Genomic DNA, 15,287 nt, shown 5'->3' on the forward strand with positions numbered 1-15,287 from the left:
TATGATAAAAGGTTTATTTTATTAATTCATGAACCAATACAGAGTGAACAAAACAAAGAAAAAAAATCCACTAAGATTTGGCAGAGTAAATAATATGTTTTACATTTTAGAAATGAAATAAACACCATCTGTAACTCTTAGTAGTTCCAGCTGATACTGCACAGAGTAGAAATTACAAAAGCACTGTTAAGTTAAATACTGCACAATGAATTACTGTAAGAAGGTTTGCATCATTGGAAATACACAGTTGGAAAGACCACAGATATTTATCTGTATATTGGTTATCACTACAGTGTCATCATTAAAAGCTACTTTTATCACTACAACAAAAGCAGTAAGCAGACTTTAAGTCTCCACATTAAGACACACTTTGCCACCTACACTTTATAAAAGCCCTAAAGTTCAGAAGATTGCATTGTACATAAAACAAGTCCTTATAATAGAAACGACAAAACAAACATAAAAAGAATGCCTAGAATCAGCCTGTGATGTTATTTAAGCATCATTTTTATTTAACTAACATTACTAGAAGGATGGAATCACATCTGCAGAAGGAAAGCGATTCCTCCTAACTGACAGTGGTTGTCTGCCACAGATCCCCCTGAACCATTACAGAGAAAGAGCTAAGTATTGGTGTAGATGAGACTAAACATTTTTTAATCACAAGTCTTGGATCCCCCATGGTCCAGTGATCCAATGTATCAGTGCTTAAAGCCATATTGCCTTTATACTCACTCATGTCCTTCACAGCTGGAGAACATGCTCTGTAGCTATGTTACAAATGTTTTTTGCCCTGTCTTCGTTACCGTTTAAAAGAGCACTTTGCAACATTTTTAGGTTGTGGGCTGGAATGACCCAGTTTAGGTCACACACAGATGAGCAGGCACTGGGACCCAGCAGCCACCACTATTTCTTCTTGTAGTTCCACGAGAAAGCTCCCATCACTAAAGCCCCAAATTTGCAGGCTGGGTAAAGTGCCTCTGAGGGCTGTAGGTTGCCAACCCACCCCTAATTACAGTAAAGTATTTGCAATACCTGTTGAGGAATCCAAAGCTGACAAACACTCTCAGAAACTGACTTGTTACTTAGTGCATGTGTGGCCACAAAGTTCACAGGTTGAAAAAACCCAACTCTAGTCAGTGCAAGATTGTACCCTGACGTATACCTCCTAATGTTTATCCATTAGATACATGACAGTTTACCTTCTACTATCACAGAAGTTGGTTAGCTTTGCTATTTGAAAGGGGAGATAAATGGAACAAAAATCTTTAATTAAAATATTTTAAAATAATGGTTGACCTGTAAACTTACAAAATGTACATTCTGAATCAGATGCAAAACAGTTGGGTAGACATAAAATATATCTGTACTGAAAACATTCTTAAAAACATGAGTAGCTTTCTCAGGCAAATTTTTCTAACATAGCGCATGTCCAAAATACTGAAATAGAAGTAAATTCTACAGACTGTATTAAGTAGTAAATATGGCACAAGTCTGTTTTGGATGTCTACTGTACATGATAATTATCTTACAGTTATTATCTACATGTCCTTTGATTCATACATTAAGCATTCAATGTTCTTCTCTGAATTAGCCATCAACAATGTTTGCTTTTCAGCTACTGATTGGTGTCCCAGTAACTGTGGGCAAAGGAATAATAGTGAAAAAGGTTGCATCAGCAATATAGCATTCCACTAACTCAGCACTGGCAGGTGTTGTAGATAATGCCTCCACATGTGTTTAATATAGAGACTCTCCTTTTTCTCTAACTTTGAAAACATTTAACAAGAGAGTCTAACACAGCAGCTTGCTGGAGCCCGTTACATTTTTCACCAGAATTGTTGAGAAGTCTCAACATATAAAACAAGCATATGTCAAAACATTATTTGACTAGGTATTTACATTAAAAAGAAACCAAAAAAAAATCTCGAAAAAGCATATGTTCATGCCTGCCCGCACCTTTGAAGATTTGGCCCTGTAATTTGGACGGTAAGAGGTTTTTAAACAACAGAGGAAGAATATTGTGTTATTAAATCAAATTATTAAATATATAGAGTTCTTTTGCTTTTGTAACAACTTACTCTGGAAAAATTAAACGAATAAAGGTTACACAAGAGTGTTATGGGCAAAATTCAGAGGCTGTCTGTGTGGGAGGCCAAGCTGAAGTAATGTATAGCTTCTTCAGGTCTTTCAGCCGAAACACTAATTTACACTAACTTAAACTCACTAATTGATGTTTAACTCATACTCTCTTAAATTTTCATCCTTACATTTTATTTTTGTGATTGGCATAGCTAGGAAAACCAAACTGAGAAACCATAATGTTAGAGTATTTTAAGGGCATGCCATCATAAATATTAACCAATTTGTTTAGACAGTAAGACCTTTGTAACAAGTGCTCTGCACGGTGCCACATTCCAGAATAACCACTGTTGGTTTCCTTTTCTAAATTCCTTATGTCAACAGGCTTCACAAATACTCCTGAAGACTTTCCAATGTGCTTTGCCACTAGGAAATTCATGGCAATATCATCACAGTTTTGTGTTTCATCTATTAAAGCGTGGACTGCTTCTGGCTCTTTTTGAAAGTGTTCTAGGTATCCACTGTGGAAGAATGCTGCACCTATCAGAATCATTGAGTATTGATCCCCATTTCCAAATCCAGGTGTCTGCAATTCAAAGCTGCCATAACTGTATATACCTGAAGGAGTGGAAATGTGCTTTCTAGGAACAAAGCCCACTATCTGATCTGGAAATTGCTAGAAGGAAATAAAAAAAAACAAAACAATATGGAGTTTAATTTTGCTACAGTTAAATTGTGGATCAATATAGCTTAAAAAACCCCCTTTTGATATGAAACTCTCTCATGAGGTTATCAATTATGGAAATTTATTTTCGGGGGAGATTCAAAGAATACAAAATATTATCACCTATATAATCCTCTTATCTATACAACATGGAGCTAGTTGTAAGTTAATAAACATGATCTACAACTGATCTAATATTCTTCACATCATACAGAGCAGAGTAGCATCTGGCTGAAGTTAATACCCATTTGAAAGCTTGGGATCAAAAATAAATATACAAAACAAAAATCACTGTATAGTGAAAAGAATAAATACGTCTGATTCACGTGTAGCCTCCAAAATCAAATAACACTTTACTTTCTGCATGAAACCTACCATATTTACTGCTATGCATGATTTGTTCATTTGAGTTTTCAGATATATTTGAAGACTTAGAAAAAAGGTAAAAATTGGTTAGATATGCAATCTATAATTGTATATAATTAAAAGACTTATTCAGTGTCCCCTGCCTTTTAGAATGCAACTGTTCATCTATATAACAGATATTACTATCTGGAAGAGCAACAACTAATTGAATTAATATTTCGTTTTCATAAAATGTATATATATCCGGCTGAACATATGCAAGCTACAAAAGACGAACATTACCTGCCAAACAGAGAAGGCAAAGGCTAGGTCATGAGCACTAACCAGTGTGTCATCATCCATCATTAAAACAGCTGAAGGGGGGAAAAAGGAAAAGATATTTTATTTTTTTAATGAGCATAAAGAGGAAAATATAAATCATGAAAAAGCAAATACGTGAGTATTTACTGGTGCTATAGAATGCATGGCAATTTTCCATGCAGCTCCTTTAAACATTAGGATGAAATGCACAACTAAATCATCATGCACTTAAAAGACTGCATACTTATATGTTAAAGTTACAGTGAAAAGGATCTGTAGCCTTGACACAAATAAACAGTTTAGAACACAATTGCCACTGTGCATCAAAAACACCACTGCAGCCTTAAAAGTTCTGTACCATGGCTGAACAGCTGTGCAATGGAAAATCTCCAATTTTTTGGCAAGAGAACATAACAAATCTGCAGTAATTGCCAGCCAGTCTGCAGTCCTAACAGATTTTTAATACTGTGTAAAGGATAACTCTACAACCAAGGAAAATCAAATACCATTCTGTGCAATCTGTTTAATTATAATAATTTTCCAGATAACAATTTTTAACATCAGTTCACAAGTATTTACACACCACTCCCTTGAGACCAAAGACGACTAAATTATAATATTCCATTGATAAAATTCACTATTACTAACTATAGGATAAAGCCCTCTTGCTTTACATTCTAAAATCTGCAAGTGGACTTTATGCAGGGGAGAAAGCAAGATGTGTAGTTCAGTTCTTCAGGGAGGAAACAAACTTCCTTTGTAGTAGCTTGCTGAAGACAAGCTCATACATCAGTACAACTCTTGTCAAGCAGGAAAGCAGCCTGGGAACTGTAGTTTGCAAAGACTTCTTGAGAAGTATAGGTTGAGTGGCGATGCATGCTGGGGAAAGACAGAGTGAAATAAAAGTGTTCTCTTCCCAAATAAGACTGATGAGGGTGCAGATAGAAGCGATAATTTTCACCTGATCTGGCCACAGAAAGCAGTTTATAGCCATGACCAAACACATGAACACAGCATGCCCCTGGAGGCTGGGGCATGGTGACTGCCGGCAGGTGGCGGCAGGTGTGGCAGCGGAGAGCAGGGAGTACCTGCAGGTGGCCAGGGTGGTGTTAGAAGCAGCGGGGGGATGGTGAGCGCCAACCAGCACTTGGCGACCACCTGCAAATGCTGCCAGCAGTGTCAGTGGTGGTCAGTAGTGGTGACTGGGGACTACCCACAGACACTGCTGGAGGTGTTGGCAGCGAAAGTGGGGGGGGCAAGCGACAACCACCCACAAGCAGAGCTGGCAGTGTCAGTGGTGCTTTTTGCAGGGGGTGCACCAACAATCTCAAGGGGTGCACGTGCACCCACATTCACCCCCTACGCATCACCAATAACCAAACACAAGTGAACAGCTGCAAACAGCTTAAAAATGGCTGACGAGTGAAAATCTGACCCCTCGTTGCATGAGGTACCAGACAAAGATGTTACAAAATGTAGCATCTTTTGTAACTTGAGTGTGCCAAGCTCCCAGACTGTCCCTGTTTTCAGAATAGGAAGGGGAAAGGGAGCAGAGGGAATCCAGTCTGGGGGGTTTTCAACCCCTCCCTCCCCCCAGGATGGGGTGGGTGTAATACAGCTCCCCCTGAGGTCAGGGGCAGGGCTCCAATTCACCCACCACACTCTTCAGCACCAGCTGGGAGCCCCAAAAATGAGCTCCCTCTGCTGCGTTTCTCCCTCCCATTCTGAAAACAGTGAGCATTGGCAGAGAGCCTGGACATTGCTTTGGGAACCTGGCTGCAGGCTTCCAGCCCATAGGAAGATCCCTCTTTGCCCTGGAACCAACAGTGAACTTCTGTTTGGTCTGGGGTAACATTGTAACTGAGAACACTTAGCAAAACTATTTTGAATTACAGCTGGGAGATGGACTTCTGTTTGCACCCCATTAAGACTGGGTAAATTGTGACCTATTATGGATGGTTATCTCTGGAGGAAATGGGACAGTGTTGCTGGGTCTTATTATGCAAAGATCTCAGAAAGTCTTTAGTTGGATGGTCAATAGGCAGGATAAATACACTGAAAGACACTAGTATAGACTGGAATATAGGCCAGACAAAGGTAGAAGTCTTGGAGGGAGCTTGTGGGTTTCTACCCAAAAAAACCCTGTGGTAAGAGGTTGCAGCAAAATTATTTGGATTTTTTTTTAAATACCAGATTTTTAGTCATCTTTAAAAGGGAGGAATACTGGATTAGGGTGAAAGACTAAATTGCATTCATCTTTCCTTGAAAGAAGCAACAGAGCAGCCACCTTACCACTGGGCCAGAAAACAATTATTTATAAAAACACCTTCCCATATGCTGTACTTCTTACACAACCTCTGGATTGTCACTGCTTCTGGGAAAGTGCCAAACCTGCAGCCTGTTGGATTTCCACACTCCCTGCTGCACTGTGCAGGCTCTTTACATCCTCCCTGTACTCTTCAGTGGAATTGCTTAACATCTGCTGGTTTCCGGACACACTCAATCCATGGGATTTATTTCGTAATGATAAAATACACAGTTGGTTTAAGTAATAAAAAAAAATGACAGATGTGATAAAAAGTGGAAATAATATTGTTAGCCTAGCAACAATGGTAGCTACAGAAGTGAGACACTCATTACCCTTTGTTTCCAGTTCAGGGAAAATCTGGAGTCTGTTCCTCATGCGATTCACAGTTTGCACTTTGAAGACCACAGGGACAGGATGGGGTCCTAAAGAATTCCACGTTTCCTCTGGTATCTTCTCCCCAACATTATTCCATACAACAATCACTTTGTGCAGGTGGGGGATGGCTTGATAATGATTTAAAAGCTTGAGCAATAAGTCAGTTCTATTGTATGTCTGCATAATAAGAGTAAATGAATCCAAGGCAGATTGGCTCTGGGATTTTGGCTCCCTTCGCAAATTGGGCATTTTGTCATCTTTAATATTTGGAAGTAAAGCCGTTAAGGCACCTGCCACAAGGAGTAAGACAAGGATCACCACAGAAGAGAAATGAAGTAGTCGGATTCCCATAACTCTTCCTGGAAGTTTACAGATGGGATAACACCTTTATTAACAAAAATTGCAATGGAAAAAGAAAAGTCGTTAGTCTTGTACCTATGTGGTAAGTCAGTTCAGTGTAAGATTAACAAAGATAAGATCCTGAAGACTTCATCAATGAAAAATTCCCATAAAAGACAATTGGGCTATTGCCTCAGTAAGTGAATGAGTAAATAATTGTACCAAACCATTAAATTCTCCTTATTTATTTTCAACTATTAAAACAAATTTTATGCTATAATGTTAAGGCAATACTTATATCATTTGTTTACTTTCACTATTACCTTCAGTTAACTCTTTGCAGCAATGAGAGTGAATCTTAATTAAATAGTCTCAGACTTGATTATAATAGTTCCTTTCAGTTTTTCACTCTCATATACTAGTCTACACTGTTGACAACTATGTTGCTGATGCTGCAAGCAAACATGGAAATATCTCAGCAACCTCTTTGTCACTGGAGTTGGAAAGCAAACTGTGCAGAAGATCAAACCTAGTCCTCAAGTTCCCTGTTAAAACTGCAGGGACTCTGCCTTTGGCAAGGAAACAAACTCAGTTTTGGCAGGGAAATGAGATGAAATAGCAAGAAGCACCATCTCCTCCAGTACAGCCTGAGTGTCCTGGACCTTGTTTCTTCCATCTGTCAAGTGCTGCATGCAAAAGGATAGTTCTTTTCCAAATGGCAGGCTTGAATGTTTTATTGGTGGACCTGGGATCTGCTGAACTGTGATGACCACAAACATGAAACTATGACTATGGCCATGGCAATGCTGAAAGACGTAAAGCAGCACAACCCCCTCCTATCACATCTGGATTAGCCAAGTCATGTTTGCACACTGTGACCTATCGGTTACAGTTGTCTGAACTGCTTATTTGAGTGTTTAGATTGCAATCAACATACTTTGGATAAAGCAATTTGATGAACTGTATTCAGGGTACGATGGAGGAAAAGCAAATGTTTTTAAAGAAATTATTCCTAGAAGTGCATTATCCAGTTCTACATGGCAACCAACCTTAATACCAGTTAAGGAAGCAGTGAGGAAAAAGTTACTGTTGACACCCATTACTAAACAAAACTAAAATCCATAGTGCAGGTATAGGTAAAACCTAAATTTAGTATTATTACTTAAATTTATCCTGAGCCCAGCATTATCTAGTGGCTGGGATCTCCTCTCTTCACAACTTACAGCCTATCATTCCATACAGACTACAATCTATACGTGTATATATATACTATTTGCACAAAGTAAAAGGGCTGAACTCAAATGGAATTCCGTTTTTAATTTTTTATTTTACTATTTGATATTGCTTCATTTGTTTTTATTTATCATCACATATTATGTTTGTTTTTACTTTTGTTTAAATTAGTAGAGTGTAATTTATTGTATGCATTTACCAATAAGCACAAAACATGTAATGTTATTATTATACAATATATATATTTATTCTTAATTCTACAACATCTGTTTAGCAAAAGCTGTAAATAAACTATAACCACAAGTGGCTAGGACACAGACTGACATGCATGAGAGCAGTGTTCTGTTCCTGATCTTTCCACTTACTTGTGGTATAACCTTGGATAAATAATTTGCCCTCCCTGTGCTTCCTCATTTTCTTCTCACCCTTTAAGCATCTTTCCTGTTTAGTTGGCAAGTTCTTTGGGGTATGAACTGTTTATATTTGTACAGTGTCTACCTCAATGGACCTGCAATCTGGTTTGGGAACTCCAGATGCTACTGCAGTACAAGTAATTAATAAACTTCCCTGTCAGCAAAAGTTTGCCAGCAAAGTTTAAGGAGCTCATTAAAATGTTATTTTAACCATTATATAAAGCAAAAAAACATATTTTCTTGTCTTCTCTAAAATGTTCCAGAAGTACATTCTTGCTGGGGTTATGGTGAGTTAATGCACAGGCCACTCATTGAAAAACACATGGTGTAATATGGGTTCAAAAAGGGCTGCTTTCCAAAGTATGATGTACCCTGATGACCTAATTGAAAGATCTAAAGCTGGTACAAATGCCTAAGAATCAATCACTGTGGTAGCAAGTAGCTGTCCTAAGGTCCAAATATAGCTTACTTTGACCCTCATGCCAGTTAATTTTGCTGAGACAGGTGTTTACAGATAGTGAGGGAAAACAGAGTTAAGAACTATCACTGCAGGGCATCCTGCCCACAACTCTCCTGTTCTCACCATGTCCTCTTTGCATCACCTACTACATATGTTTTGGTAATTGCTACAGACCAACCCAGTTGGGGTCCATTTTGCTAGATTCCTTACAATTGTACAGTATATGGGAGTGCTTGACCTGAACAGCTGTTGTCTACATCTGTTTATATAGTTTGTTTTTTTAAGAAGCTCATGCTTGTGAAAAGTGCTGGATTAGCTGCTCCAGAGACCTCTGCTCATTAATGCAGTAGTTACAGCATTGCTCTAGACAAGCTTAATTAAACTGCTCCAAACTGAGATGAAAGGACATTATTACTATTTCTGTGCCTCTTAAACGGTTGACCTTTCTGTTCAACATTAGCTGCTACCTCTGGCCCTACCTTAATTGTACTATCCCTTCATTGGGCTTGCAAAACCTTTACAAAGATGCCAGTTGTGGTAGGAGGAGAATGACAAGAGAAATTCCACATTAGAAACTCTGCCATCCCAGACAAGACAGTTTGAGTTTGTTTTTTTTCCCCCCAGTGATAGAAAAAGTTAATTTCCATTCCACACCTTCCTGAGCATTTGAGATGGAAAGCCTCCCATCCTTGTAGTACACTGAGCCAAGAATGTGCAAGGACACAGCTATGAAGCTGGCCAAGAAAGTTCTCTACCATAGACAGATTGAGAACATTTTCAAGAATGCTTACGAGGAGGAAGCTATAAACTTGACAGGAACTGCATTATCTTTTGATACCAGAGTCAATCCAAGAGACGGTAAAATGGCAAAGCATGAGGATGACTGTCCAATACATTTGGACTACATACAAGCAAATGTGTTATAACTTTTGAATTGGAAGAAAGATACAGGAGACGCTCAAATAGCTCTTTTCCATCTTTGTATTCTATTATTCTGCTTAGCAGGCTATTTCAATGTTTAAATAGATTTAAACAACAACACTCATGGTTCAGTGTTCTTCCATTTATTTTATACTGCATAGAAAAGTCAGTTTGTTGTACAATCCAGTGCTGCTGCACCAAAACAAACAGAGAACTTTAATTCAAAACCTAGATCCAGCGTATAGTAATGGGTTCCTGCCTAAATGTATTTAGTATGTCAGTCCGACTGCTGTAATAGAGGAGAATCCCAACTGCTATTCTAAATTGTTTTAAAACAATATTATGTCTAAGAATGATTCATGGCACTTAGATGGCTTTCTGGACATTCTGCACTGAATACACAGAAGCAGATACTGGCCAAAAGTAGCCAAAGAAAGCTTTATGCCTTATTAAATCTGACCCAGCTTGGTACACCTGAGATTTGGTTTTATTTTGTTTATTGAAATATGCAGTATTCCAGTGTGCCTTTGTAGCTCGTCTTTTTTCTTTTTTCTTTTCTGATTACTGCGTAATGTTAATGATCTGCCTTGAAAAGATAATTGAAAATCATCTTAAAGCACAATTTTATAATTAGTACGTTCTTCAAACAAAATAATGTGTACAGAAGTAATAAAACCCCAAAGATATTAGCTATCATTGTTGTATATCAGTATATACACTGATCAGCCCTAAACCAGGATTATCTGATATGTAAAATGACTCTGCTAATACAACTTTAGTTTCAACACTGAAATGTATGACTGTGGCTATAAGAACGTGGCAAAATTTTCTGCACATTAACTTAGGATATAAGTGATTTGATCAATTATATCCTAATCTCTGTTTTAGAAGCAATTGCTATTAACTCCTTAACATTATCTTAGATTCATCTCCCTCATAAAGCAAGTACACAGAGACCATTCTTTCCCACACAGGTATCCTAGGTAATTTTTTTTTAAATGATGTGTCACGTTCATTTACTCTACTTCTTTTATTGTCAAGATAGCTACACTAGAGTCAACATATGCAATCACTTAGTTCCCCAATATATAGAACGGTTTTAAAAATCTCAGTGTGACACCATTTGAATAAAGGCATTCTTTTACTCTAAAAACAACATACTTACCTCATTGATGCCAGTTTGGATTGGATTTTTGGTTTGTCTAATAGGAAGAGCCTGCTTAAAATACCAGTATATTAGCTGTGTGAGGTCTCTGGATCTGTTGAAAATGAAGGGGATTATGTAATTGACGAGCATGCATTTACCCAGAGAGCACCCAAGATCCTGTTAAAATTATATATAGATGAATAAAGCAAGCGTTCCTCTCAGTAGCTGACTAATGTATATTTTTGGCAACTGTCCAGTCTTTTTTCCTTTGTCCAGCTGTAGAATTTTCCTTGGCTTTATCAAGACTACAAAATGTTGCTATGCCAGTATGTCAGAAAGAAAAATATTTATCTTAAACAAATTTCTCAGGCTGTTACAGTATTAATTTGCATTATGGCCCAAGGTCCAATTATACTTGGTAGCATACTACACAAGACAAGCCATACCCAAAGGGTTTACAATCTGGATAGACAAAACAGGGAATGGGAGAAAAGGGAAACAGTGCACATAAAATGATGTGTCCAAGAATCATACAAGTCAATTAGAAAGCTATAAACAGAACCCAGGTCTTCCAAATCCAGTAGTACACCATCCACTAGACTACATTGCAAAACTCCTAAACCACAATCACAGCTGATCCAGGCCATCATAATGTTGCACTCTTTTTTTTTTTTTCTAGCATGGTTATTGTCTGTTTTACAAGCTGAAGTAAGGCATTTATGGTGGCCCACTGACTTTAAGATTTTTCCTATCTTGTCTGAAGGCAGGGCAGGGATGGGGATGTAAATAACAGTGCAATAATGTAAAGAAAAGATGATGTTGTGATCAAAGCACTACATTGCAACCGAAGAAATCCAGATTATTTTCTGAATTCTATCACAGACTCCCAGGCTGGCACTAGACAAAAGATTTCTGTCAATAAAGGATTGGGGGTGGCAGGGGGGTGGAAAGAAAGAGCTCTCTGCTCAAAGATTGAAGCAAGATTGGGGTCTTAATCCCTCTATGTTTAGATTATAAAGTCTTCAGGACAGAGTTTTCTGTCCTATGTGTCTGCTGGGGGTTCTAACTGATACTACAAATAATAATAATAATAATAATAATAGGGGGAACATTTTGTTGCAGAGCTGTGAATTGCAGGGATGGGATTTTCTAGCCCAGCAGCATACAATGTATTTGTATGGAAAATTAAATTAGTGGGAACAGTCTTTTGTTAAATTTGTCAGTGTGAGGAACACAGGTATCTCTTTCCATGGTTGAGTAACAGATGTACAGAATTTTAGAAGAGGATGAGTCTGCATCAAGTTATTGAACCATTGTTCCAATCTCAGTAAAATACCTCATGTAAGGTTGCATCAATTTTACTAATATATATCCCAGATTACCGATCAGACATTGTGGAATGCGTATCCTTCTCAGTTTGGTTTCTGGTTTCCGTTACTGACTTCCTTGACCTTGGCGCAGTCACTTAAGCTATTTAAAAAAATAAATTCCTGGCTTTGGTTCCTCCTATTTTGTGGGTGTCCAGGTTGACAGACCAGTGTATTTGACTTCTGGAGCTACAACTTGAAATTAAATCAGTAAAAGCTGCAACTGCTTAGCATTTATTTGACCCAAGGTGTCTCACCCATCAACTGGTCACCTATAAACCAATGCAGCCAATATGTAGGTGCTCTCTTAAAAAGATGGACCACAATTTTCCCATCTGCAAACTCTTAGTGGTGATGTTTTTCAAGATTGTTGTGGAGAGTAATTACTTCATATTTCAAACCATATTGAAAATGCAAACATCAGTGCTGCTATTGTGGTAATAAAACTCCTGACCTCTCATACATTGTTGTCTTTCAGTTGTATGGAATGAGCTGAGTGATTAGGAAGACTAATATCATCTTATATGAATCTCTACTTAAAAGCTTAAAGATCATTTTAGTACTTTTATGTATGATTATGCTAAAGTATTCTGTAATATCAGATTTAAAATTCCAGCACAGTTGAGCTTCTTCAACAATTTGAGTCTCAAAATATCCTTTATGGAAGACACTTACTTCTTTAAAACAGAACTAAAGAAAATAAAGCTGAAGAGAGCCAAGCTACAGCATTTTAATCCTCCTTCCAAAAAAGGAGTTTTCCTGAAAGGGCTATCCCCTCATAAACAGTATACCTCATCTCTATTCATTAGCAGACACTTCACGAAAACAAACAGTTCTGCTTTAAAAAATAATATTCATCTAGCAGCCCCTGCACAACATGCAGACTATCATCTACATTTAACATATCTTTGATATTATTGCATTCTTACCTGGACTGCAGGAGACTGAGCCAGTTATTTTTTTAAGCCTCTATTAACATGAACAGAAGCTGAAATTTTGTAAGCGGGGATCATGAGACTGCACATTTTGGTAAGCTCAAGCAGCTTGCATCAGTTGGATTTTTAATTCAGCGACACAACCTAAAAGGTCCAGCAGTCTGGGCAGCTACAAGCCTGCACTCCCTTCCCCTTCTCTTACATAGTACTTCCTGTGGGATGCAAAGGCTCCTCCTCCCAGCAGGCTCAGACTCATGCTTTCAGACCTACCGAAGAAAGCTTATGCAACCCCACTGTAAAGCAGCTTGGACTGTTACATGGGTTATTTGCATGCCTAATGCTTTCGACAAGGGCTGCTTTGAACCCCAGCAATTAAAATGCCAATATTTTAAAAGTAATAAATGACAGAACAGAGGGAATATTGCACATCAGAAAAGAACAGATGTTAAAACGATTAACCATTTTTTCTTCTCATACTGCTTCTGTCAGGTCTTTAATGCACATTTGGGATGCAAACAAAACCCTTTGCCAGCTTCAAACCTACTGTTTGGTTTTCAACATCCTGTATTAAAAAGGGATGTGTGGGGGTGTATATCAATATGCCCTTTCCAGCAATTGTACACCACTTGCTAAATCATTGCCTAAGGATGTCTTGCCACCTTACAGCTGTACCAACGTGGTTACCATGTGAAGGATTGTTCTCTGTTTTCTGCATAGCCTCAGGTTGAAACATTTTTACACCTTTTCCCCTGGGCTAACAGACTGCAGGACTAGGTGCATAATCTAGATTGCACCAACATATACCAACTATGGACAAGTAGCTGCTATGCACTTGGGTCTCTTCAATCTCTACAAGCCCATGGAAATAACTACGATTTATAACATATGTGAGAGGCACGGATTTCTTAGACTGGTATCTTTTATTGAACCAAATATGTTGTTGGGGTAAAGTTAGTCAAGCTTTTGAATGTGAGGTCCCTGAGGAAGCATGTCTTATATTTGAAAGCTTGTCTAACTTCATCCTAACAATATAGTTGGTCTGATAAAAGAGATCACCCTAACAAATACTTGCCTCTCATAATTTCTAGATTATGGCCACTATATCACTCCTACATTATTTATATACAAGTTATATACACATGTATCATTATGTACGCCTATGCATGGAATATAAAACCATGGTCTACTAAGGACAATTCTCATTCTTCTGGGCTTTGCTGGCTACCCTCGCCAACCCTGTCCTTCTGCTACAGATGTCCCTGTTTGTTCACCTTACTCAGAGGCACTGAGTGTTGGCAAAGGCTGGGAACTTTTGACTGGTCTGTGCCAATGCTTCTGCTGGAACCAAAGCCAGTTTTCTGGCTAAAGTGTCCTGCCCCTCCACCAAAAGTCAGACCTATCACAGTATTTGGAATCAGGAAAAAATGTTGTGCCATGGTCAGCTGGTGTGGACTGTGGGGGGTTGGGGTTGCCTTCCTCTACAGCACTGGTCTCCAAAGTGGGTGCGCAAGATGATCCACTGGGGTGCAGGAAGAAAATATTAGAACTTCTATTTATATAGATAGGGGTGCATGATCAAAAAAGTTTGGAGACCATTATTCTACAACAGGGGTTGGCCTCTTCCCAGATCTCTTGAGCATATATATGGACAAGATTTCATAAGAAGCAGGACCTTGGCTGCCTGGTCCTCCTGGCACTGGTAAAGCAGGACAAGGTGTTCAGGGTGTTAGATCTGTGTTGTGTCAGGGTTGACCTTAATCCTATGCAGAGTTTAGATTATGTATCTGTCCAGGATGGCTTGGATACGTCTGGTCCTGCCTCAAGCAGGGGTTGGACTAGATGTGACCTGTGCGGGTGTCCCCCAGCCTCGCTGCTGTTTACGTCTCTGTACAGTAGAGCTGCCTGCGACAGCACCGAGGTCACCAGTCCTCTGGCCGGCGCAGAGCCTCTACCTGGCCCCGCAGCCCACCCCGTGCAGCTGGCGGACAAGGGTGGCGTCTGAACCAGGAGCCCGGCTGGAACTAGGTCTGACTGAACCGAGGCGGAGGAGTAGGAACAGTCACCGCAACCCCCATCCAGCCCCTTCCGGGTAGAAGGCACGAAGCCTCGCCCCTCCACGCAGGCGCGCTGCTGCCGGGCCGGAAGTGCGGGCTCGGGGGAGCGCCGCTGCCCCCGCCCCCGCCCCCGTCCCAGTCCGCGGCCGGAGCCGGAGCCGGGAAGATGCTGCCGCTGTCCATCAAGGACGACGAGTACAAGCCGCCCAAGCACAACTTGCTGCGGAAGTTGTCGGGATGGTTCAGGTGAGCGGCGGTGGCGG

General features: G+C 39.4%; 1 protein-coding gene across 1 annotated transcript; it reads right to left on the bottom strand.

The window, feature by feature from the left end:
* EXTL2 (exostosin like glycosyltransferase 2) lies at positions 1-13,286 on the bottom strand. The gene is made up of 5 exons (XM_019501694.1): positions 12,965-13,286; positions 10,687-10,780; positions 6,113-6,540; positions 3,455-3,525; positions 1-2,758 (listed from the first exon to the last, which is right to left on the bottom strand). Exons 2-5 carry the CDS (start codon positions 10,689-10,691, stop codon positions 2,267-2,269), a joined length of 996 nt encoding a protein of 331 aa, XP_019357239.1. The 5' UTR covers positions 10,692-10,780; positions 12,965-13,286; the 3' UTR covers positions 1-2,266.
* Positions 13,287-15,287: the final 2,001 nt, after the last annotated feature.

The sequence above is a fragment of the Gavialis gangeticus genome, unplaced genomic scaffold (assembly GCF_001723915.1).
Source record: "Gavialis gangeticus isolate Ggan-Ray unplaced genomic scaffold, GavGan_comp1, whole genome shotgun sequence".
NCBI lineage: Eukaryota > Metazoa > Chordata > Crocodylia > Gavialidae > Gavialis > Gavialis gangeticus.

Bases quoted from the DNA above. Each gene is read 5' to 3' on its own strand.
- EXTL2 (XM_019501694.1), bottom strand. The intron at 3,526-6,112 runs GTAATGAGTGTC...TCCCCCCTTCAG, and splicing joins CCCTGAACTGGAAACAAAGG to CTGTTTTAATGATGGATGAT. The intron at 2,759-3,454 runs GTAATGTTCGTC...ATTTCCTTCTAG, and splicing joins TTGCCTTCTCTGTTTGGCAG to CAATTTCCAGATCAGATAGT.